Raw genomic sequence first — 27,457 nt, 5'->3', positions numbered from 1 at the left:
CAATTTTGATAGAAATATTCACAGACGAATAAATTTGCAGGAACGATTTGCAGGGAATAAATGGCTGCCTGTTGAGAAATTTCTAAGCTTTCAAATGCATATTCATTTATAGCTCTATTCCAATTTGCATGTAAGTTATAGCCAAGTTTAGGCGACATTGTCAGGCCTCCATTTTTCGCTGGTCTTTTGGGTCATGCACTGAGAATTTCGAGTGGCGCTCCCGCAATGCATCGGAGCTCATAACTCCACTTTCAATGCTCTTTGACGACCAATTCCTTTTGCAAATTGTTAGAACCTATGGATCCGTGCAAGTATTATTTATACAACATTGTCAATTACCTTTATCAATTAGGAAAATACAATTGAAAATGGTGTATAAAAAAAAATTAATAGCTTCAACAAATTGAGACTTTTGCTGGAAAGCATTTGCAAGCTATCTGCATAGAAAAAGTATCAGCTTGTAGAGAAATTTTTCAGCTTTCCTATGCATATTAATTTATGTAACTACCAGAATTGTGAAGTAAGTTACCACAGTTTTTATGCAGTCATGTCGAAGGCTCAAATCGCCCTAGTAATTGCCTCCGTACGCTGGTATTTTCCCAGCCGTAAGCGTGCCATAGCCAAAGGATTAAAAACATGCATTAGATAAATATAAAGCAGGTAATGTCTGTAGATACCAACACTATACTATTTAAAGATATCAGAGTAGTATTCTCATGCTCTAGATTGGTGAACACAGTAAAATAATTTTTATGTATTAACATGATACAAATATAAAACTTGTTAGCCTGTATGTGGCTTACATCTTCAACCTACCTGCTTCAATAGAGAGCTTGATATCCGCCAATGCTTGACCATCTTCCTAACATAAATAAAGACAACTGGTTAAAAACGAAATTCAATGCAAAAATGTTAAAAAGTTGTTAGTTCAGGTTGAGAAAATTAAACCACATAAGTGAGGAAGTATATTTACATGCATGTATTATTACATACAAGATATACAGATGTGCTAAATCTGCTGGGAATAGTTATTGTTTCACACACCTTTATACTTGCCGATAATTCTTTACGGTATGTGGAAGGATTTAAAGACATATCACCATCTTTTCTATTTTCTAGCTCAAACGATTCAACATGTCGTTGCGCATGCTGAAAATATTAATAACATAAAAATAGAGATTCTTAGAATTATTCTTTAATAAGTTTACAACAAAAAATACACCGAATATCTAGAAAGTTCAAGATTATTGCATAACCCCCTACAAGGAATCACACTAATTTTGCTGAGAAAACATTGTGGTTAACAGTGAAAATTGACAGAATAGGACTAGGTTCCCTAGTAATAGTTAATGTGTAGATAAATAATCCAACCAGACGTTTCCTACTGATAATTGTTGAAGTCTTGAGACCTCTACGAATGACGGTTTGTTTGTTTTATTTCATCAAAAAACATGAAAAAAGAAAAAAAGAAATAATGATGAGGCCCAAACTGCGCAGTAGCATTGCTAGTCAAGGCGCTGGGCCACAAAGGACGGTGTCACCCACCTTGATAACATACAGTCCACAGCTTACACAATCTTTCTGTTGCATAGCCGCCATCTCACTATCTGTCACAGCATAATCAGCAAACCTCTCATCAACAGAAACACGCTTCCTGCAAATATTGTTGCTAACAGTGAGTTTTTGGATTAAACCATTTATGCTAGAATGCAAAGGCAATAACTGATGCTTTTTGTAAGATTTACCGACAAACCTAGTGAAGTATTTCATGCTCACCTTTTTTCAATGGTCTGTTGTCCTTTGTAAGAAAGAAAGTCAATAAAATGAATTTTCCTAAGTTTCCTATCTGCCAGCTGCAAACAGAGTACCATATACAACTTGTATATAAAGCTATGCAAGGTAATGCAAGTTGCATGTTATAGATACACGCAGAGCAAGTATTCCCGTGCCTACAAAACAGTTATCTTATTCAAGTTACACACTATATAAAAAGATGTGCTGTTTTAAATTTTTAAAACAATTATAAATAATAACTATGCACAACCATGCAACACTAATTGTTCTCAAAATTAATATCTTGACATAGTCTTTTAGTACATAAGTGCAGCATAAGAATACTAACCATTAGGGAGTAGTGACTTCGCTCAGAATCATGTCTTGGTACTATAACAATGTCAGCAGGCTGGTCTAATGTGTTAGTGAGACTATCATGGATTAGTAGAGCATGAGACTGAAAATAAACATTTGATAAAGATAAAAAAGTTAACGAATAATACAATATGGCAAGATCTTTTCTGCTTGGTTAAGCGTTGCATAATAAGTTTATAAAATATATATTTTGTTGATGTAACAAAAATTATGATAAAATTAATCTCATGATGAACTTTTACCACTGATTAAATGAAATAGAGATATTTTGACAGCATCATGTCACATCAACTTTAGATCACAACCTCAGAAAGACATACCTTGATTGTTGATTTCGACTTAGACATCGCGAGTTTTATGCCAACATCTACCACTGAAGTAAATTCTGGTCATTGAGGATAGCCAACTCCCAACTCAAGAGCGAGTTCACGCAAACTCAATGAGTTGATGAACAGACTCGTGGGCGAGCCGATAAACAGACTCGTGGGTGAGCCGATAAACAGACTCGATGGTGAGCCGATAAACAGACTCGTGGGTGAGCCGATAAACAGACTCGGAAGTGAGCCGATAAACAGACTCGATGGCGAGCCGATAAACAGACTCGGGGGTGAGCCGATAAACAGACTCGTGGGTGAGCCGATAAACAGACTCGAGGGCGAGCCGATAAACAGACTCGATGGTGAGCCGATAAGCAGACTCGATGGGGGAGCCGATAAACAGACTCGGGAGTGAGCCGATAAACAGACTCGATGGTGAGCCGATAAACAGACTCGATGGTGAGCCGGTAAACAGACTCGATGGCGAGCCGATAAACAGACTCGTGGGTGAGCCGATAAACAGACTCGGGAGCCGATAAACAGACTCGATGGTGAGCCGATAAACAGACCCGATGGTGAGTTCTCTCAACTGTTACACCCTAGCAAGCCAAGCGCAATAATTCTTGATGTTCGGCCAATAGCATTTATAGTGAAAGCAGCTATGATACGCTGGCTAATATCACAATGCTAAAGGCAGAAACAGTGACAAGAATTTTATACCCTATTTGCTTTTGAAAATCAAACAGAGCTTATTATAAAGAACGCAGTATCTTTATTGGTGTTATATCTCTCAGTACCAAGCAGTAACACACCAGCAATGATAAAACTGACAAGTTATATAGCAATCCCAAGAAAAAAATCTACAGTTGATTGGCTGCACAGTAATTAGGTCAACCAATTCCACAATAACATATTTCGAATACAAAAACGATAACATTTGTCCCTAACTAATCACGCAATACGAGTATTAATAATTTTTAGTGTTTGTATAGTAATATACAAATCTTAGAACAATATGGTAATAAATGATTAACATAAAAAAATTGCTAGTATAACCCATACATATACACTACATTGGACAAGTGTTAAGCGTGCGCCTTATAAATGACTATTCAAATTTGTCTGAATTGCGACGAACGTAATATAGATCCATTGAGTCAGCAATTTGAAGCTGCCGGATTATAGGCTTAGAAAAGACGTCATCAACTCTCTTACGCATGCTGACTGTCTATAAATATGGGTACACACTGATTTACAGTTCATTCGCTTTTACAAGCATGAAGCATTCGTGCACCTTTGCGATTTTTCTTGCCACAAGGAGCGTGACCTACAGAGGCACGCTCGTGTACACAGACACCGCTGCTCCTCCTGTGATGAGGTGTTCACCACTCAGCCTCTCCTGCATGCGCACGTCTCTGCTGAGCACCGGAGAACACAGTCTACCCAGACTGAATCCCAGAGACCGAGGGCATGTTCACCCCGTCGCCAACACCATCACTGAGGGCAACGCTACCAAAGGCCACGGCAGGACCGAAGGCCGTACTGGAGGCCAGCCCGTGATGCTTGCCCTACTCCACGGCATGAAGTGGAGTCCAAGATCGTCCGCCCATCGGTAGACTCCATCGGGGATGATAGTGACCCTCTCGGGCTACTGGACTCACCAGTCAAAATTGACTTCTGAGTGCCAGTAGTCCCACCAACCACCTCGGCCCTTCTCAGGGCCACCATTTCCATTTTAAGGGTTTTGTTCTGCGTCGACAATGGCGGAAACTCAGTGTCGTACTTATCATCTATTTTTTTTATTACACCACCTGAAATAAGTAAAACAAAATGTAAAACTTAGTCCAATATTTTGAAGGAAAATTACAATTAGAAATTTAACAGACTGCACTAGAAGACACTGTTGCAACACAAACTGCCATCAAGAACATAGTTGCTTATAAAACATCTGTCTAGGATCTATTTTAGCAGCGTAACATTTTATTAAGAGCAGTAAACCTTTTTGGTATTTTTTCGATGTATTATGTTTTATCACTCTTGTATATATATATATATATATATATATATATATATATATATATATATATATATATATATATATATATATATGTATATATATATATACTATATTTTTCAATTTCTTCCTCTTGGAGAAGAAATTGAAAAATGCTGGAATGTAAGAACAACTGTAATCCCAGTAGTCATTGGGGCACTGGGCGCAATAACACCGGCGCATAAAATGTGGCTTGCCCAAATACCAACAACAATCAACTCAGGTGAGTTGCAGAAAAGTGCGCTATTGGGAACAGCTAAGATCTTGAGGCGAGTGCTCAAACTCCCAGGTCTCTGGTAGGAGACCCAAGTTAGAGCAGAATTTACTACCCATACGGGGTATCCGGGGTGAGGAAACAAATTTATATATATATATATATACATATATATGTGTATATATATGTGTATATATATATATGTGTATATATATATATATATATATATATATATATATATATATATATATATACCATACCTTAAATATTGCTAGTATTGAAGAAAACCCTTAGGAGTGGGGTGGAGACAACTCCTATTTTTAACGTATCTACGCTGAACTGAAAGCTGCCGACGACAGTGTAGAAAACTTTCAGGTGTGGAGACAACTCTTACTTCTAACGTATCTGCGCTGAAACAAACGCTGCCGACGATACAGCCTGCTGATCTCAACAGGAAGAAGCTGAAACCCACTCACGTGTTATCTAATTATTGGTTGTGATATTCTCTGAGCTTGCTGATAAGTCTTCTAATAACTGTCAGAAATAGTATCATATGTTGTAATCTTGTCCGAGCTTGCTGTTAGTCTTTTAATAACGATAGAATAATGATATCGATCCAACGGAAAAACGATTTTATTACAGTAATTATATTTTTTCTTTTAAGATTAAAACACCAGCTGACTGTTTCAAGCCAAACTCTAACAGTGCTCCTTATTAGCGGAACGGCTTGACATTACGTTCTTATTCAAACTCGCCAATCACATAGATTGATGTGTAAACTAGTATTGATGGAAAACTAGTCATTGCAGTCTAATAATCTAAACTCTTATGAAATTCTACATATACTATGTAGACAATAACATTCTTTGCAAACAGTAGGACACATCTTAATAACGAAAAAGACTAAATACACAATGTTATCACGAGAAACAGTAACAAAAACGGAAAAATATTACTTAAATGACTTTAACAACTAGTGCTTGATTGAAGCAGATAAATTATTCTGATAAACAATTATAAACATAAATAAATCCTTCGAACATGTTGTTGTAGCTTAATATTTTGTAAATGAGCTATCTACCTTCAGTATTAGTATGATTCCAAATCTCCTTATATACGGATAGTCTTCACTTCAGTTGTGTTTGTCGTTAGGTGCAGAGGACTCTGGTTAGCTGGTGCTATAGTGTTATTCACCGTCTATGTGAGTGTCGATGCCGATAGGTGGGAGATAGTCTAGTGATGGTCAGGTTACGGTTCTACAACAAGGCTAATCCAATGCTATAGTTCATGTAACGATGCCTCATGTATACACTACTGTACGTACACCTCCAACCAACCCTCTAAAGACTGGGTTGGGGTTATATTAGAAGTCTAGACGTAAGATATTATGATATAATATACATGTTGATCGATCAACTATTAGTATACAATTAAATGATGTTGCTTCCTTAGTTGCTAGACATGGAATGAATATAACTATAAAGCTACTTCTATATAAATGGATAGACTGAATAGGAGTTGTGTTCCTACTATAGTGTTGCTATGGACTGAGTAAGTAATTCCCAACTCCACAATCAAATGGTAAGAATATTGTACACGTATGCAGCATGTAAACAATGGTTGTTGATGCATACTTGTTTCCGTTAGTGGGAGATAATATATGCTGTAGGAATGTATTGTAACTGCTAAGTTTCCTACCTATTAACTAATCTCTTGACATTTACGTTTGTGGGAACATTGCTAATATACAGCTATTTCAAAAACATGATTTTCAGCTATAACAATGTCAGCAGTAAAATTTAAATTAGTTAAATGTTTATTGCGTACAAATTTTATACTAATCCCCGTTAATGACGTCTATCGTCTTTTCTTTAGTCTATTTTAAATAAGGGCTTATGGAGTTGCTCTATCACGGCTCTTTGTAAAATCATTGCCCATTTTATAATTTGCTCGCTAAAATAGTTAGCGATTATTTTAGGTTCACTACAGTATCTAGAATAAATCTAGGCATTTTCAGCACCAGCAAAACACCAGTAACCATTTTTAATGCCAGTAATCATTTTTAATTTTCAAGAAGAAGAGTTTTGACTGCAAGCATGCGCAGCACGATGCTGACCCCACGATGCCGCTAGCTTTAGAAATGCAAAAAATAATATTGCTCGCTAGAGCAGGACGTTTAACACTGATGTCAAAGGTTTCTATTAAAAGCTATACAAAACTATTTTCTTACGTCCATGGTGCTACTGATCACATATAATCGCCAACACAGCTACACAGTTTTCAAACCGAGTTAGGAACTGCGGGCTAGAAACTCACAAATCTTTTTTAGATCTGACCATGGTTGAATATTATACAACTAACGCGTAACTTCCCATTTAAAAGCTATAGAAAATCCGCCAATGCCTATAGTCGGCTTCTTTTCCTGAGTTCATACCGTGAACTGAAGGAACTGGTGCACTAAAATGTTTCGATTACTTGAAAAAGAGTTTTTTGAGCAAATTCATTTTATATCTACTACATTGTTGGCGCTGTCGTTCGCAATAATCTTTGTGCTTCTATGGATTCCTGCCCCGTACGGGAGATATTATGACACAAAAGTCTTAAACCTCCACTTCAAACCAATTAATGGCCGACTGTCTTGGGTTTTAATGGAAGCTCCTAACTTAATCGTACCGTTATTTCTTATTGCTATTCCTTCTTCAGATATCGTCATGCTGCCAGCTAATTTCATTCTTTTTGGTATGTTTACATGCCATTACATCCACAGGTAATGTATTGAACGTGTTATGATAGAGCCAGCAATGCAGTGGCAAATTAAATTTGGCCTAGTTGACACAGTGGTTCAAGTATTTGAATGGAGAATTTGTGATGTTGTTGTTGTTTTATCTAACATTCAATATTTTATATTTACTATGTCAAAAACTTAGGAAGGATGTGAGAGTAACAAGAACAAATATTGCTGATTTAAAGATAGTCATCGTTCACATCGTAAACTTTTACATATATATATATATTTAAAACTGTGTTGTATAAATTTGTTGTAGTAGTGAGACTCTCACTGTGAGAGTAGAGAGTATTCACCTTATGTTTGGTGCAATTGAGTTCCAAGGTGTATCGTCTAGTCTCCAGTAAGCTTCGTCTTCTACGGGTTTTTCTCGTCCTCGGTTCCCCTCGCCTGATCCTGTATCCGGTTCCGTAACTATACACATCACCTCCTCACCAAGTCCCATTTAAGGTCACAGCGACTGCTGCAGTTACATCATCCTGCCATGACCTTTGTGTATTTTTGACTGCAACAACTGCATTAAACTAAGTCCAAAACGACGATGTATCCAATTTCTCCTTTTGTTTATCTCCTTGTTTTTCCTTTTTTTTCTTTTTCCTTTACTTTTGTTTCAAAACAGGAAAATGCCTCAAAACAAGAAACGTATGTACATTTCACTTAGAGATTTACTAGCACACACCAACACATGATGCAACAAGAAGAACAAAAAATAAACAGAAACGTGATGAAGACATTAACATATATGTAGTTTACAAGACCAGCTTATCCGGAGCTTTGACCAACCGGCCACTCCTAGTTTTTTCTGGTTGGCTGAAGGGCTCGATCGGAGTCTAGAGGCCAGTACCTCTGGCGGTTGTCCAGAGGCAAGTACCTCTGGCGGCTGTCTGGAGGCAAGTACCTCTGGCGATTGTCTTGAGGCAAGTATGTCTGGAGGCAAGTACGTCTGGAGGCAAGTACGTCTGGCGATTGTCTTGAGGCAAGTATGTCTGGAGGCAAGTACGTCTGGAGGCAAGTACGTCTGGAGGCAAGTACCTCCGGAGGCTGTCTGGAGGCAAGTACCTCTGGCGGCTGTCTGGAGGCAAGTACCTCTGGCGGGTGTCCGGAGGCAAGTACCTCTGGCGGTTGTCAAGAAGCAAGTACGCCGAAAGTTTGTCTGGCGGCAAGTACTTATGGAGGTTGTCTGGAGGCAAATACCTCCGGAGGTGAGGGTCCTATCTCATGCACTTGAGATTGGTTACTGCGAAGAATGTTCCCATTTTCAGCCTGAAGCAATAGTTCTGTACCAACCATTGAGGCAACTGTAGTCTGCCTGGCTGGCTTCTTTGGGTCCTTCTGAATTCTGACAGTCTGTTGAGTCTGAAACGGCTGCGGTCCCTGGCTGCATGCCTGGCATTATAATTGACCTTTTGACGCAGCCTTATAGCCGTTTCTTTCCTCTGCATGCGCTTCTCATCAACAGGTTTGTGTGTGAATATCCCCATGGAGTTTAGCTCCCTGTTCATTAACAGCTGGGCAGGAGAATATCCATTTTTGAGGAGTGTCCCCCTATAACTGCTGAGGGCTGCTTGCAAATTCACGTTTTTATTCAGAAAACCCTTTACTGTTGCCACCGCTCTTTCTGCCGCTCCATTGCTCTGTGGATACCTAGGCGACGATGTGATGTGCTCAATGTTTCATCTCCTTAGAAACTGACTGAACACATTCCCCTTGAACTGGGCCGCATTTTCACTCATGAAAGTGGGAGGGATACCGAGCTTGCAGAATATGTCCTCGAGCTCTCTGCAGACTGATTCCGCCTGAGAGTTGGCCGGTGGTCGAGCTACTATGTATTTACTGAAGTAATCAAACAACACTAGGTAACACTGATCATCTTTCTCACACAGATCGGCTGCCAAACGCCACCAAGCTCTTTCAGGCAAGATCGTAGTCTGCACGGGCTCCTTCGGTATCCGTCTAAATGCCTCACATTTCAGGCAAAGCTTTACCAGCTTTCTTATCTCTCCTGTCATTCCAGGCCACCATACAAGCCCACAAGCTCACCTTATACTCTTACGTTCACCCTGGTCACACGCATGAATGTCCTTGAGTATTCTCTCTCTCCGCTACCGGAATAAACACTCGTTCATGAAAATAGATCAAACCACCAATCAGCGTCAGATACGCTTTGAAGGTATAAAATTTCAGAACCGCAAGGTTCACCCTCTTGTAGACAGGCTATCCTTGCGTAATGTACTCCTTGAGACAGCTTGCTTCCAAATCATCTACGGTGGCTGCTAGGAGTCTCACCATTCTGCCTTTGGCAATAGGCAGTGCACAAACTAGTTCAGACACAAGGCTCTCAGTATCATCATCCTGGACTGGCACTGAAGACAGAGGGGACTGAGAAAGGGTGTCGGCGAGCACGAGTTTCTCCTCTGGTGTGTACCCGATCCGGTAAGAGTACCCCATCATCCTGAGACGGAACCTCAACACTCTGAAGGGAAGCTTGGCTAACTCTTCCCCCAGTACCGGCACCAATGACTCAAGGTCTGTCTCAATCCGGAACTCCCTTCCAGCTAGATAGTAGTGGAATTTTTCCATGGCCCAACATATGGCCAGAGCCTTTTTTTCAATCCGGGCATAGCGAGTTTCAGCCTCGGCCATAGTGCGTGAAGCAAAGGCCACTGGTCTCCATTTGTCCCGTATTTTTTGAAGAAGGGCTGCCCCTAAACTGAACGATGAAGCATCAGTACTGAGAAAAGTTTCAGCTTCCATATCATGGGGGATCAGAGGTGGGAAAAGACGAATTATTTTCCTTGAGTCTCCGAAAAGACGCCTTTTGCTGTGGACCCCATAAGAATTCTGCATCCCCCATGAGTAGGCGGAGAGGAGTCGAGTCATCAGCAAGAGAGGGAGAAAACTTTCCCAGGTAGTTAACCATTCCCATAAATCTCCTCAGCTGCTTAGTTCCTGTTGGTTCAGGAAATTCTAGGATCGCTCTTGTCTTTTCAGGGTCAGCATGAATACTTTGTTAATCTATAAGGTGACCCAAGAATGTTACTTCCCTCACGTTGAACTCACACTTGTCCGGGTTAAAGATGTGGCTGCTTCAAATTTGAGTTGATTTTAAAAGAAAGTATTTTTCTTTGTCTATAAGTTGATATGTTGTTTGATGCGTTAGGCGATCTCATTACGAAGATATTTGAAGATTAAAATCGAAAATTCGATCGCCATAAAAACGCTCAGGCCAAAAAAACATGCCCAGACTTGCCCAAATTGATGTAATGCGTGATACAACATGTCTCTATCTCTCGTATTCACATCGGCTATTGCGATACAAGTCTAATCCTACGCGGCTCTATTGGCATATATTTTATCTTGTATTTGCTCGTGTTGGCTAAAATAAAATTTTAAATCCTGCTACAGATACATTATTACCAATGTCTCAAAGGCCTCAAACAAGGAAAATAAAAAACTTGTCATATTAGCTTCTTCTAAATGCTATGTAAACATCTTAGTACCGATTACCAATTCTACCGGTCTAGAGTAATTCTGTCAAGCAAACTATGTAGCAAACTATGTCTTTGTATCGGCACAGTTCCGTCGCTACCCACACTAACGATATACAGCCTCTCAAAAGCCTCGCCCACATTATGCTTGTCGTGGGATTATGGATTATGCTATCCTGGGGGCAGGGCTGTGTATCATTGCCCACACCGAAAACTAGTTTTTTACTACCGTAAGTAAAATAAGCAAGCTTTGTCTTTGAAAAGAATATGTGGCGAAACCAACTACATCCCTAAAAGTTATGTATATTGTATACTCGACTATCAACGTTATCGAGTCATTATTGGTATCAATGTGTAGAAAAAAGTTCACTGGTCACATTTGATTAGTTGATTCAAGTACTAAACAAATGGTCGAGCTATGCAAAAGTGCCTGTACATGCAGCTCTGATTGCGCTTCATAAATCCATCTATCAGAAAAGATTTCAACACAGGTGTCAACGGGGCTATGATATATTCAATGTTCTGCAAATCATGTTTTGCATTATCTTCAACAATATTATTTTATTATATAATTTTTACAAGCAAAAACATTTTCATCTCGGCCTAAAGCTTTTATCAAAAATATTCATCAAGTCGTGGCCACTCACATAGTTTTAGCTGATACAATAAGACAAATTCATCTACTGCAGCAAACTAAAACAAAACATCATGGTTTATGCAGCACACATTCAAGTCTCTTTCCCATTTATGGCAGTTTCCACACTGACAAAACTGCTTGGGCTGGTGGGACCACATAAACATCCTGTAATCAGTAAAACAAATGCAATAAATATATGTCATTCATAGATATGTCATTCTAACGCGTATCTACTGAAAGCTTTCAAATTGGGAGTTAGATAGATAGCGAGTGTAATTTTAAAAATGAATAAATGTTTAACAAAAGCATAAGTACGCCAAGCCAAAAATTCGAAGCTTTGGTTCTGGAGGTTAAAGATGTTCATTGCTCAATCGATTTTTTTCACTTTCTACAAGTGAGAAGTGAACGTCTTAAGTCAAATCATAAATCTAATTTACTAGAGAAAACTGCCACAAAGAATTTTAAGCAAATATAGCTAGGTGAAACGATACAAAATTATTAAACGATGATGAGTGATAGCAAAAAGTTATAATTCTATTAATTAGTACTAAAATATTACCTTTAGTATATTCATCAATCTAAGCCATTGTATTGCTAGATGCTATGGATTAAAAAGAAGCCGTCAAGAACTCACAGTTAATACGTATCTCGCACGCGCAGGAAATTACATTATAACCTCAAACAGGGAAATATAATCTGAAGGTAAACTCAACAGTATATCTATAGGAGACTTGAAGTAAAAAATAAACTTGCTTCCATTCTCCTATCTTTCTCCGTAGCACTTTAACCACTTGATGCCGAAAAAACTCGGAGTCACCTTTGCAGTCATTTTACAGCAAATTTTACAATTTTGTTGTTCGTCAATAAAACTCTATACTCTTACTGTTCCATACCATGCTTTTTAGTGTCAGTGATTGAATGTAGAACTTGTGATTCTAGTCATAAGTCTTCTGCTGGACAGACCTTTCACATCGTCATCCGACCATGGGTTCTCTTCTCTGGAGCTTATCTCATGAACAGAAGATTTCCGTTCTTCTTGGAATGCTTGCGCTTTAGCCCAATGACCCTTTTCACCACACTTTTCGCATACTGATCCAACTGCTGGGCACTTCCCATTTTTATGAAAGGTTTTTCCACACAGTTCACACGGGTTGTCGCGGTTGGGGAACTTTGGTCTTTTCTACTTGCCTCCTCTTGCCTGCATACATATTTTCATCTGCACATGTCATCATGGATGCTGCTTGCTCGTGATTGTTCACAAATTGCTTAGCCTTTTGGATGTACTTTGCTAGCGTTAGAACCTTTAAGTCAACTAGGTAGTCTCTCAATCTCACATCTTGTACACCTACCAGAATCCTATCGCGGATATTGGGCGAATATTGCAATTGGGTTCCAAGGTGTATCGTCTAGTCTCCAGTAAGCTTGGTCTTCTACGGGTTTTCCTTGTCCTCGGTTCCCCTCGCCTGATCCTGTATCCGGTTCCATAACTATACACCACAAATATAACTGTATAAGTATAATGGGGAATGTGTAAACTGTAAGTTCTATTTCGAAAACGTGTACATTATATCATCACTACAAGGGTAATATGCGATGTTTGCACAAATTTTTAAAATTGGAAGATGGCTGTCAGGATCTAAAAAAATATCCACAATAAGGGGTACATTTTGTTGCGGCTGTCTTTGTGTTGTGTCAAACGTTTAAATTTGAAAGTGTGTTTTTAACAATTTGAAGAGTAAGCTATTTGTATTTGAACTACTGAATAGATATTCCCACGACCAAACAAGAGCGAAGCGATTGGTTGGGAGATTTATGATAAATGCACATGTGCACACAAATCCCGAAAATTATTCATCAACAATGAGACGAACCCTTGTATCAAAATTTCATCAACAAATTTAACCATTGTTTTGTAGAGTCGTTAAAATATAATAGCGATACAAAACACAAATAAACCTATTTAAATATGTTACCAAGTCTTTGTAAACCGTCGGCATTATCTTAAAACTTACCCATCTGATCGGATTATACACAAATAGACAGATTTATTTGGATGAAAATCGTTATTAAAACTTGCTAAGCCTAACTTTTATCAAAGTTAAGACCCGAAATTGAAACGCCGAGCGACAGGGAATAGAACGATTAAGTCGTGCGCATTTCACGAAAAAAAAACGTGCACATTTCACCAGTCTATAGCATTGTTGAATTGCCGAAGGTTTCTGTAATTAAAGGTAGGTTAGCAGATTTATTGGATCCGAAAGGTTTAATATCATTCCACCGAAAAAAAAAGCAAAATATAAGCAACATTCACTTCGCCCTTAATAAGGCCAAATTTATCTTACGAAGATTCTGGCGAACCCTTTGAAAAATAGACTGTCAGCCTTTATTTGAATGCTGCTTCCAATTGCCCACCACTATAATAGAACAAAGGTTGAAAAATGGAGCGTCATAGCATTCAATTAGAGGTTTTATGGCAATTGCTGCTCATGAAACACTAGTAACTATAAACGCTTTCTAGTTTTTGAAGTATTATTTGATGACAACGACATAGGCCTATAAAAGAAAATAAAACTAGAAATTCCACTGCCATACAGCCCACGACCAAAGTGATATTGGAAAAAAGAAAGGGTACTGATGGTTGAAAAATGCAATATTAGCAGTCAAATGGCACTGCAGTGCAATAGGATAACTGCAATGGTAGCTGTAATGTACTGGGTGTGGGCGTTATTATATACAACAAACAGCAATAATGAAAGGAAAAGATTATATGTTTATCTCTCCCCCTGCAATAGGAGAAATGCAATATTGGCTAATATTAGAAGTAAAATGCACTGATATTATTAAAATAACCAATATTATTAATATAGTAATAATATAAAACCAATGCATTATTTTGTTTACATTTCAAAACGTCATAGCTAACAATATCAAGAAGTATCAAAAAAAATATCCAAACTTATAATTAAATATCGTAATCTCATAAGAATCATTAGAAAAAAATATCATCGTCATTTCCTTTACTTACACTGCGTTGGACATCAGTTAGAATACCAAAGTATTCAAATGTGTCTAAAATGTCAGATACAGTCAAACATGGATAACTCGAACTTCACGGGACCGAGCGAAAGTGTTCAAGTTATCAGAGTGTTCAAGTTATCAGAGCACTGTCACAAGTCCATGTATTTATTTATTAGTAGATACATGCACATATACAAACTATAATAGAAATCAAAAGCATAAATGGCTCGTTTTAAATTAAATGCTTCTAATGTAAAGTTTAAAACTTTTTCATCAAAAAGTATAGGAGATTTTTCTATCACATGAGATTGTTTTGTTGTTTGAGGTGATGTTATTACGAGGACGTTTTTTAGATTAAAATTGGCAAAACTTGATCGTTGTTGAAATGCTCAGAAGAAAAGACATCTTTTTCTTTTGAGCGTTTTAACCGAGATCAATTTTGCCAATTTTTTTTGCAGTTTATGCAAAGGTCACCTCACTTTTTCATGCTTCCGAAAGGCGATCGCTAAGCGAATATTTGGTAAAAATCAAAATTCACCAAACCTTTAGAAAATTCGTTGACAAAAATATTTTACCGACGACGGTGGTAATAACGACGCCTATGATTTACGAAAAGTTGAGGTTTACCTCTATGACTTGGAATAAAGTGATTTTCTAAAGCGATAACAACCGTCTCGGTAGCCGTTGAGCAAAATACTTCGAGTTAACAGAGTTGAAGTCGAGTTATATATAGCAATTTATCATTACGTGGGAACGGACCAAAGAAACCGTTCGAGTTAACCATGTGTTCGAGCTATCCGTGGGCGAGTTATCCATGTTTGGCTGTACTTTGAAATCGACAAAAATGAAACAATTTCAGTACTCCTACGTTAACTTGTCAAAGATCTCTTAATAAATGTGCATCGAGAAACCGGGAAATATCTCTACCAGTTGATATCTATGGCTTGCAATTGGCCTGCAATGTTATTATAGCCTGTGCCCTTCTGCGCAATTTGTTGGCATTTAAAATTTTTATTTCACTTTAAATTTGAAGACATTTTTATTTTATATTAAACATTGTTGAATAAAAGCTCATTGCCCTCACTGATATGTTTACTACAGTTTGCAGCCAAAACTAGCTTTTTATGTGCAATAGAAGTGGAGTTATGAGCATCGATCAATGCAAGCCGTGTTAAGATAGCCGCAAGGATGCTATTAAATAAAATGCTACAAATCTGCATATTTATAAGTTATACAATAATAGTCTATCAAATGATACAAATATATATTCATGAAAAAGTGACATAAATGAATCTTACTTATATTACATGCCGAAACCAAAATTAATGTTTTTGAAACAAAAATATTTGCATCGTTCGCTCGGATAGCTGCGTTCTGATTGTTCATCCGATGGAGCGGACATATTCTAGTTGTCCAATACCTTCCACAACATCTTCTGGCCTCAACTCTTCTTTTGCACTGCCGAACTAGTCGATGTTAGCGTCCTAACAACTTTTTGGTAGAGCAAAACTTTCATGCGTCGCATTTACCACCAATGCAACACGTAAAAGTTTGTTTACTAAACGTAGCCTTTGGTCCAAAACTTGCTAACCGGTTTTTATATGCATGTCCTTCGAAGTATTAAGACCGCGTTGAACAAAGAACTATTATTAGCCTGAGACAGTAGATATTTCTATGGCGTTGTTTTCAAAGTTCCATCTACCATCGTAAATTTAAACCCCTTTTTATATATGTACATGTACTTCGAAGTATCAGGACCGCGTTAATCAAGAAACCACTATTAGCCTGAGACAGTAGTTATTTCTATGGCGTTGTTTTCAAAGCTCCATCTACCATAGTAAATTTAAACCCCTTTTTGTATATGTACATGTACTTCGAAGTATCAGGACCGCGTTAATCAAGAAACCACTATTAGCCTGAGATAGTAATTATTTCTATAGCGTTGCTTTGAAAGTTCATTTACCATCGTAAATTTAAGCCGGTTTTTTAAATGTACTACTTAAGCTTTGCAGGCTATTTCGAAATAGAAAGACGCACGTTAAACAGAGAACTACTGCTAGCCTGAGGCCGTTATTGATTATTGCTATGGTGTTGCTTGCTAAAGTTTTAACGAAAAAAATGAAAAGCTTTGGAACTGGACGAGATAATTGTTATTGATATAAACTATTCATTATTAATACGATTTTTGGACAGTTATCTACTGATCATTTGATATTATGGGCTCGTAAAGATCAAATAATGTCAAAGTGGCAGTCAAATGGAGGTGACGTTCAATTGGAGAGTGGCAGTCAATTTTTCAACTCTTCTCTCAGGGTGACGGTCAATTGGAGGTGGTGTTCAAATGGAGGTGGCGTTCAATTAGAGGTTTTACGGTATTTTAGGTTATGGATCATATCAGTAAATATTAATTAGACTCACTAGGTTTTACTAAATTTTCTTCATAAAATATTTTCGAACTTCGAGTTTGCAGTAACGTGACAGCACATTTTTTAATTTTACTTGTACCTATGAGGCTTTTTATAGTGTGTGTGGTTTTAGCCTTTGTGCATGCAATTTTATACAAATGCTTGCAGGTCTAACAATTTAAACTTGACATAGAGAGTTAATCCTTTCAATATTGTAGTACATATGTTGAAACGTGTATGTCACAAGCAACATTCATGCGAAAACATGAGGCATTTTATTTTACAGTTTAATAACACTTAACGGTAAGCATTGAGCATTAAAACAAGCACATTATATAAAACTATTTAAAGAACTAAATTATGCGCAAGAAACTAAATATTTAAAGTGATAATGGAAATAAAAACGGATTTTGCTTTTGCATCACTTCTGCGATTTATACTGGCAAACAGATAGGTAACCTTTTTTATTGAATAGGCGGATGGTTTGTAGGTGAATGGGTTGTTATAAATATGGAGCTAGTCTAACTTAGACTGTAGAATTATAATTGACAGAATTTATATCTTTTTGTTTTTATGTACGATAGCGTTTCTATAAATTTTCGATCTTGTCATTTATCTTTAGTTATAACAACCTCTCCACTTTCGCTAGTTCCAAATTTTTGTTTCTTCACGTTATTTCCACTTTTTCTATTTCTATTTCTTTTATCGCTCCAACTTTTTACAAGGGTGGTTTTTGATCCATGGATTTAAATCCAAAAGACGTGTGAAAGTACTTCCTAATATTACTCTAGTGCTTTAGAACCAAACTATATCAACTACGTATATGATTAAAAATGTCAGATATTGTAAGGTGAATATTGTATCCCTTTTTGAGGCGCTTATTTGCTCAACCTTTATGTTGTGTAGATCTTAATGTATTTTTTTTAACTTTCTGTGAATCAAAAATCCTAAAAACCGCATGATTGGTACGGTGAACAGGCTATTGCATTAGTTTTTCATTTGACGTTTTGATTAAAATCTTGTTTGACTGCGAAAAGACCTTCTCGTTTATTTTTGCTAGCTCTTACCACTACCTACTTTTAGGACCCTGATTTACCCATTTCTACAACCAGTCAAACCACACACGGCCATCACTGTTCTGAGTGCTTTCGCATTTTGCTCTATAAACGCATATATTCAGGTTAGTTGTTCCTGTTATTGTCGCTCATAAGATTGCCTTGAAATCTTTATATTACAGTCACATCCTATTACATTATTTATTCTTATTGTTTATTTTTGCCTGCTGAAGTTTATTAGGAAATTATAATGCTGGATAACAATTCAAGTGCATTCAGTTTTTCGAGAGTTGTTCTCTCTCGGTTCATCAATTCAGACGGAGAAGACAACTGCATATGAACCAAATTTTACATCACGATTCGATTCAGTGTTTGCTCATGCCCACGCAGCAGCTTCCTGAGAAAATAGTCATGAACGCATTGATCGATCAGCAAATGTGTTTAGAGTTTTTTTTTCATCCAAATTGTAGCAATAGTTTTGACTCTTGCCAAATTAGCTCATGTGATGTTTTGTAGTTAAGAGACTTGTATTTATAATATCTTATTATAGCATTAATCTTCATTGATTGTATTTGTCCTTAGCATATTGTAATTTTTTTATTTATATTTATTCAATTGTTTTTAAATTAATTAATTTGATGTTGATTCATTAAATTTTAAAGAGGATAACATTTTTTTCAAATTGTATTGGTTAATTACCCTACAGGATGAATATATTCGCGGAGTTAAGTTTCGCGCAAATTGCCTTTTTCATGTATATTCGCGGGTGAACACAATCACTGTCTATTAAGCGTTAACTCTATTGCGGCTAGCAATAGAGTTAACCATTTGCATGCGTACACCGCTTGTTTCGATTTCTATTTAGCTTACAACTACGAGTCGATCATGCTAAGCTATAAATTTCTGGCTGCGTTCAGAGGTTTTCACGAATATTCATCGATTTGGAGGCCTTTGATGAACCAACAACTTGTGGTAAGTAATGAGTTTTTTTCAAAACTATTTACTAAATTAATAGTTGAATTTTACTTTGGTTCTTCGGTAAAACGCAATATTTTTTTCCATCCCTACCGCTTTGTTATTTGTTTTAGTGTGAAAGAGAGAGATTTTTCATCATACATGGAGGCACAATGACTGCAAGGGTGGCAGATGTCATTCTTAGAAGATCACCAATCATTCAGGGAGTTCTTGAAATTGAGGTAGAAGTGACCGCAGCTGCTAACGAGGAGAATATATCTGTTTTAAAAAAGGAACAAAAACGCCTTTACGAGCACAAATTTTTAGCCAACCGGCAGAACTTTGCAGTAGTAAGCTACGAGGAGAGTTCTGATGATAACTTCCTTACCAGCCATGTCGTAGCGAGATAATCATCTTTAACATCTACCCAAGACAGTGACAGCGATATAGAGCTGCTATTACCAAAATAACTAGTCATAGAGCACCATTACACGCTAGTATTTACTTATCAAGAGTATCAATTGAATTTTATTGCCAGACAACTGCTATATGCGCTAAACTGTTTTTATTTACTCCATTCATCGTTTGTAAAATTTTACTTGTATTTGAAATATTTTATTTGTACACTCAAGTTTGTAATAAATTATAATATATCTATACATGATATATAATATAATCATGTTTGCTACAGCGATATCAAGGAGTTGTCGTTGATGAAGAGGTCTAGGTTGACCGGTTGTTTCTCTGCCAATATTCCTGCCTCGATGAATATTACTACTTGTCTCTAGTTTTTGTAATCGAAATAGGTTCTGTTTCATTCTCAATCTGAAGTAAGCACAAGAAAGGAACAATATTAATAAGCGTAAAGGAAGTACAAAAACATTACCTGAAGTATTTAATGAAAGCGATCAGTTTTTAAACAAAATTTTTAACTAACGCAGTTAATTATGGAATAACGTATCTGCACTGCAAATCAAATACATACCGTAATGTCCAGATCAGAATCATTATCGTCCTCAACTTCGGTATTAGAGATTGATGGAGTTGATTTCAAGGTAAAAAGACTAGGAGAGATTTTTGCGATGACGAAGCCATGCCGAATAACTTGTGAAAATCTTGAATAATTTTGTAAAGAAGTTTGATGCAATGGGGTTGACTTGAAGCCCCGGCGATGATTTTAAAAGTTTTGGAACTCGGCTACGTTTAGTACTTCTGCCTAGCGGCTATTTTTGCGATGACGCCATTCTGCATATCTTGAGACAGCCTTGAATAATTTTGTAAAAAAATGTGATGCATTGGCAATAGGGTTGACTCGAAGCCCCGACAACGATTTTAAAAAGGTTTTGGAACTCAGCTACGTTTAGTATTTATGCCTAAGAGCTAGTTTTTAATTTGAAACAGTAGTTATTCTTCCTTGTGATTAAAAATAGAACTAATTATTCACGGAATTTAATAATTCGCGGAATTGATTGTCCGCGAAATCGCGAATTTTTATATCCATCGAATATTTTCATCTAGTAGGGTAATATTAATATAATTGAAAATGTCACCATTACTGAAACATTGTTTGCAAATATTAATGATTAGTTTATTATTCATTAATAAATATACAAATCTCGGTTCGATGCGGTTTATAATGCCCTCTGAGTAAACCGAAGTAACAAATGAAGATTCGGTTTCATTCAGTTTTCAGGAGAAAACAACTCTGAAGTTGAATGCATAGTGCAGGTAGACATTGAACAGCTCTAGGAAACTATAAAACTTTTGTTTTGTCATTTCTTGTTATGTGGTAATCCAGATATATTATTATTATATATGTCATCTTAGAACCCAGCTATGAGAATCTTTTTGCACGCCTATTATATTTGATTGAGTGTTACTTCGTTACTTTTTCACGGCCAGGAGCCAATGTATCAACAATCGCGGTAGTAGAAGTACAGACCATAAGCTGATGAATTGGCTGATCAATAGGGTTTCACTTTCCTTTTCATTACAAAGCCTACGCATTAGCTAGACCAATCAAATTTGGTCTCCAATGCAACAACTTTGCTGCCAATCACGTGCAACCAATCGAAAATCTTTTTGCTAAGGAATTCCATTTCTACTAATTTTTCAAAATGGGAAAACCGGATTGCTATCGTCATGGCAAAAAGAACTTTGCTGCGTTTGTTCAATGCAAAGGAAGCGTCACAAATTTTGCAAGAGGGGGTTCACTAAACAATTTTATACTTGTAGAAATTTTTTTTTCTGAATAAGAGCATCTTACAGTAAAACAATATCTGCATTGATTCTCGACATATTGCATAAACACTAGCGGCATATCGATTTTGCGAAAACTCGTTTGAATTAATTTGGTCAGAATCGCGAATTTAGTGTAGTAGTGAAAGAGGTAATCTGGTATGACTGTGGGAGCTTGGCTTTCCCTCTCCGCATATTTGCGATCCACTCCTTGAAACTAGAGTTTATTGTAAACGTATTCCTTCTTTGGACTTTCTTATGTTAAAATTGTGAGCAAGAATGTCAGACACTGACAGTAACCATTATTTAAGGCACTCCTTGTATCATATGTACAAGATGCTATTGTTGCTGACGATATAGTATTTGTATTAAAGTACACATAGTGTCAGAAGCTAACCTCAGCCCAGTGCATGTCCAGCTGGAACTAGCTCTGTCTTTATTATTTTTAGGGATTGTCACTGTTTGTTGTCCACAAGTACCCAAACAGCTGGATCCAGCAGCCAAGTTTCATAGCAGGTTACAGATTCTATTTTAGTCCATCTGCCTTGCTGTTTACCTCGTTCAGCCATTACAGGACGGCGTTTGTGTTTACTAACAAGATGGGTGTGGGAAATCTACCATCGTTGTGTATTGAGTTAATTATTGCTTTTAGGGAATCTATCTATAGCTACCGCAAAACCTCTATTTGAGCGCCATGGCACTGTATTTTTCAACCCTTTTCTTATAGCGGCATTCGATTAGAGACGACGGCTCAACTAGAGGGTGGTGCTTTATTTTTCAACCATTTAGTCAGAATTTTGGGAAGACAAATTTAACTCTTTTACAGGCAAAGCGATGCTAATGTCTCATATATTTTGCACTCTCTTTCGACAGCAACACTAATGCCATCATTCTCAGCATTTTTTTGCTAAACCTCTCTTCATATGCACCAAAGTATAACACCGAGTTAAACAAGGAACTACTTCGAGTAAATCATATTAGACGGATGCAGTTATTTACTTATTTCAAGGGTGTTGCTTGCAAAGTTTTAAGGAAAAAAACCGAAAAGCTCCAGAGTTGAAAAATGGACTTTGATACGCCGTAGCGATAGCTGCTATTACGTTGTACGGTATTCTGGAAGAGTATTCTATCATTCATCAAAGTATTTTAAAGTCTTCAGTTCAACTTGTAAACCATGTGATGGACGAATCTGAAGACAATGGATAGGGTTTGGACCTCAGTGACTTTGAATCCAAGAAGTTCTGATGACTGTGACGATCGATTTGCTCAAATACACCGTAACTAAAACAATGGCAACAATCACAGCAGCAATAAAAGAATTAATTGTTGTTGATGTAACCGAGTCATTATAACCATTTTGGGGACAAATTTTCTACTTACTAAAATGGCTTCGTAAATATCTAACGTAGTGAATGTCAAAGTGATGGTCTAATAAAGTTGGCGTTCAATTAATGGGCGATGCTGTATTTTTCAACCCTTTCCCTATAGTGGCATTCTATTAGAGGTGACATTCAAATAAAGGTGGCGGTCAAATAGAGGTTTTACGGTATGTTTGAATTTCATATTGCTTTTAGTATGTAGATATAATTGATATCATATTACAGATATCAATGATAGATATTATTGATAGGCATCACTATCATTATGATAGATATCATTGACAAACCCCTGGCACTGCTGCTGACTTTCTATTTTTAATCTTCTGATCGTCTCAATCCTTCTAGTCGAAATGTTCTTGTGGAGCTCATAACAAGTATAATATGTGTAAATTAGCAAACAGTGGGTGACATTAGCCCTGACAGGGTACTTACTCTAAATGTGTTAGCTAATATTTGAGAGATGAATCAAGGGGAGACAATTTCAAATTGCTATCTTTTTTAGATATTCACCGATTTGATATGTGCTGCCACCTTGGCAGCTTATGTTTGGTTTCTTGAACTGCTCTTACATACTGCTCGTAGGAGTTGCTGTCTGGCTGCTGGGTCTCTATATCAACATTCGAGGGGATCATGTGCTAAGGAACCTGAGAAAGCCGGGGGAGATCGGTTACAAGATCCCTAATGGTTAGTATTTGTTTCCTCTTTCTCTAGTAAACAGGAAATAACAAATGCTGGTCAGTGAACTATTACAGAAAGTTTGTTAACTTTAATTTTTGTAGTTGTCATACATAGATATGTTTACTTCTGCAGATGTTCAAATTCAAAACTGGTTTATGAAATGACAACTTTGGCCATAGATGGTGCTGGTAGTGTCTTTACCCACCGGGCATTAAGGTTAAGGCTATAGGATGCACCCACATATGGCTGTCGAATTTTAATCACTGTTGACTACACATGTGGTTTCTAATCGTGCTAACCTCACAGTTGCAGAAAAATTACTGTAGAGTTCCGCCATTATCATGGTGAGTGAGACAGGTGGAGTGAGATAGGACTCATGGGCAGTCGATAAGTGCCTGCCTCCTGATGCCTCATTACAAACTGTTCCCTAACATTTTTATAAGCACTTCATTTTTGTAACCTGCGATTGCTGAAAGCATGTCATATAACAAATGCATTTGGTGAATACCAAAAGTATTTTATTGGATTTGTCCATGGATCATCTGTAAAGTTGTAAAGTTACTATCATGTCCGTTCTGTTTTGTTCAGAGAAGATAACCCTAGTTTATAGATTTCTGTCGACCTAACTGATTGTTCATTGGATACCCTCATTGGATACCCTCATCGTATATCCATGCATATAAACCTACCCTAGAGAAACACCCTGAAATTGAAGGAATTTATAAGAACTCGCGTATAAACCGACCCTACAAATCCTAACACACCGTATGTATCTATCAGAGCAAAAGGTTGCGGGAATCGATGCGACTTTTGCAAGCTTAGTTCAAAACTTTTCTGATTGGTGAGTTATTGTATAATTAGCCTATCGTGTCTCTACTAAATCAAAAGGAAACAATCATCTGTTTGCGTTGAACCAATGGGAAACATGTTTTCATCTCACGCTGATCTTAGTTTCACTTTTCAAAAGCCCATTTTTGTAGCTATTTGTTTTTTGCCATGAATAGAAGCATTACAGCTACGCAGGTTTCACATATTGCAGATCAATGGACTTCCGATGATTATCTATTGAGCAATAGTAGTAATAACAGTGAGTATTTATTTTTAACAGTAATAATAATAATGCTGTAAGCTATAGTAATAGTGGGAACTCGTCTAACTCGGAACATGCTCAACTTGTCCACTACGGTAGTGTGAAGAATTTTATTCTAATTTATATGGTGAATGTCAGGACAATTTATATTCACCAAATGTTCGGGAGACCAAATATTTGTTTCCATAAAAAATTATTTAGTAGCAAAAAAGATTTAATTATAGGGGTGACCATTATTGTTGTTTTTCTTTTATTTATAAAGTCTACTTACTAAAGGTTTGAGTTGTAGTTGTTGAAATTAGGTTACCATATTGTCATTGCGTTTGCTTCCAAAGTTACGCGCCTACAAGCAGGACCTTAAGTTTTGTACAAACTCTTTGCGTTTTAGAATTGGCTTATACACGAAGACAATGGGTAGGTATTCGCTCACATATAATGTACATGTATGCACCCCTCTGAGTAATGCTCTGGGAATTTGAAAGGAAAGCACTTATGAGTTTTTCTAGGAAATGCGACATGAGAGTATAAAAAGGCTTTCCTCTAATCAGATGCAGGGATAGATTTGATGTTAATACACGTAAGAATATTCTAGTTCAGCTGAAAATTCATGCCCTGCTCAGTTGGTTAGACCGCAGCTTGTCTCAGTGCGGAGTTGTTTATTTTTTATGTCTAAATGAAGTATTTAATAGTTTTAACCTCAATTTAGGAACCCTAATGGTGACAGGAAGAGCATTCCTGTACTACAAATATCGCTCTAATACTTTGTCGTTATTATATTATTATATATATGACACAATTTAGCGGAATTGTATAAAAATAAACTGCAAGAGAAAAAATAGAAAACATTTATGCATAATACTATAATCCTTGCTATTCGCGGTTCAACTTTCGCAGTTTCAGTGCTTCAAAGGATAATTAATATCCATTTAAAATTTATATCTTTGGTCCAGTGAGATTCCTCCACCTGCATTTGATAGCATTGGAATAGCAGCTGTTATATTCACTGATTTTCTGTTACGTTTTGTGAAGTGTAAAAGTCCGGAGTGCTTGCGACACCCTTCATCATGCCTCTTATGTGTCCTTGACCCTAAAAATTGTCTAAAGAACATAAGAAAAAGAGGAAAATATTTTTTAATTCATGAAAAAGTGGCCTCATTAGATATGGTTTTATTACTTTCTATTTAATGGATTTTCACTTGAGGTTCGGGTCTGGATTAAACCCAAAACATGAGGGATAGCTGTACTCACTTGCACCACTACAGGGCAGATAACTCCAACTAATATGTAATCATCATCACTGGATGACACTTGAATCGGGTAACAATAGATACCATAATATGTGTTCTTTTGGCTAAGAAATGTTCATGTTTTACCTATTTTTATTCAGGCTTTTGGTATGACTACGTCTCGTGTGCCAACTTCCTGGGTGAGGTGATAGAATGGTTTGGATATGCGCTGGCTTGCTGGAATATTGCTGCCTTAAGTTTTGCTGTATTCACTGCTGCCAATCTTATCCCTCGGGCTATTCAGCATCACAAGTAAGTTTGTTAACTCTTCAACCTTTCCTGTCAATCTTGTCCCTCGGGCTATTCAGCATCACAAGTAAGTTTGTTAACTCTTCAACCTTTCTTGCCAATCTTGTCCCTCGGGCTATTCAGCATCACAAGTAAGTTTGTTAACTTGTCAACCTTTTCTGTCAATCTTATCCCTCGGGCTATTCAGCATCACAAGTAAGTTTGTTAACTTGTCAACCTTTCCCACTGCTTGTTCAAATATGAAGGCCTAACCATCCAGTTCAGATTTTATTAATTATGAGGTCTTGTCTGATGTGTTTGTTAAAATGAAATACTGTTTTACAACTTTAATTTTCGCTGGTTGCAAATCGCTAAACATATGTGCCAATCTATCAATATGTGCCAATCTATCAATATTTATAGGCATATTTTGTTGGTATAGTATAATAATCTCTTTGTGTCAGGTTAGTTGTAACTAAGGAAATAATTTAAGCTTGATGACATTTTTACATCATCATTTTCAACTGTACAAGTTCCTCAAAGATTGCACTGAGTTTATTAGTCTCTTTCTTTTGTTGGGAGTTGTCTTACATCATGATTAGAAAACTCAGTAGTGATTAACTATTATTTGTAGGTTTTATAAGGAGAAGTTTGAAGATTATCCCAAGACTCGGAAAGCCATTATACCTTTTATTTTGTAAGCTGGTGTTTTTAAGGTTTCACTCCATACATTGGATTTTGTCCACCAAATTATTTTATACCTGTCTTTCATATTGACACTCTCTGTGTGGCTGTGTACCAGAGTGTTTATCTCATTTGAAGTCTTTCAACGAATAAATTTGTTTATTCGTTTTATTCCTTGTGATTATAGATTATGAAATCTAGTGCTTGCCATTGCTTTTCATTTTTGCATTAAGGATGGTTGTGCTTATTCCACTGTTTTGACTTTGAATTTTGGCCTTCTATTGTAAACCTGGCTTGAATCAAGTGCTGCCATCTTAAGTAAAATATAATGATATATATAAGAATATATTTATCTTATCTTTTACCGGTTGTATAATTCCACAAGTAGCTTATGAGTTATAGTAATCTCTCACTACTTTGTGGTTCAGCGTTCGTGGCTTCAGTACTTTGTAGGGTAAAAAATATTCATCAGAAATTAAAATAAATAAAAGCTAAAATATACAAAATACAGTAGAGGCTCCTATGGCGTATACCTCCTATAACGTAATTTTCAGATAACGTAAAGAAATTATGTGAAGTTTGTGCTTTCTGCTTTGTAAAAGATTTCATATAATGTGAAGTATAAAGTCAGCGAGCTCTCAAATTTGATTTGAGTGTTACTCAATTTTGAAGTACTCGCGAAAAAAAAACCGACGCGCCTATAATGTTATATCTATTATATATACAACTTTCGCGATATTTTAGTTTGTCGCGATAGATCGTCATATGTCGACAAAACAGAGAACAGCTGCTGCGCAATT

The 27,457-nt window shown here is 36.9% G+C and overlaps 1 protein-coding gene across 1 annotated transcript; it reads left to right on the top strand.

Annotated features, from left to right (window-relative positions):
* Positions 1–7,171: 7,171 nt before the first annotated feature.
* Positions 7,172–26,828, top strand: LOC137399851 (3-oxo-5-alpha-steroid 4-dehydrogenase 1-like). The gene is made up of 6 exons (XM_068086088.1): positions 7,172–7,499; positions 18,149–18,245; positions 21,762–21,828; positions 23,274–23,375; positions 25,847–25,997; positions 26,608–26,828. The coding sequence occupies exons 1-6, from the start codon at positions 7,195–7,197 to the stop codon at positions 26,672–26,674; spliced, it is 789 nt and encodes a 262-aa protein (XP_067942189.1). The 5' UTR covers positions 7,172–7,194; the 3' UTR covers positions 26,675–26,828.
* The last annotated feature ends 629 nt before the right edge of the window (positions 26,829–27,457 follow it).

Source organism: Watersipora subatra, chromosome 7 (genome assembly GCF_963576615.1).
Source record: "Watersipora subatra chromosome 7, tzWatSuba1.1, whole genome shotgun sequence".
Classification (NCBI taxonomy): Eukaryota; Metazoa; Bryozoa; class Gymnolaemata; order Cheilostomatida; family Watersiporidae; genus Watersipora; species Watersipora subatra.
The sequence above is the reverse complement of the archived record's forward strand: the minus strand, read 5'-3'. Positions and strand labels throughout refer to the sequence as shown.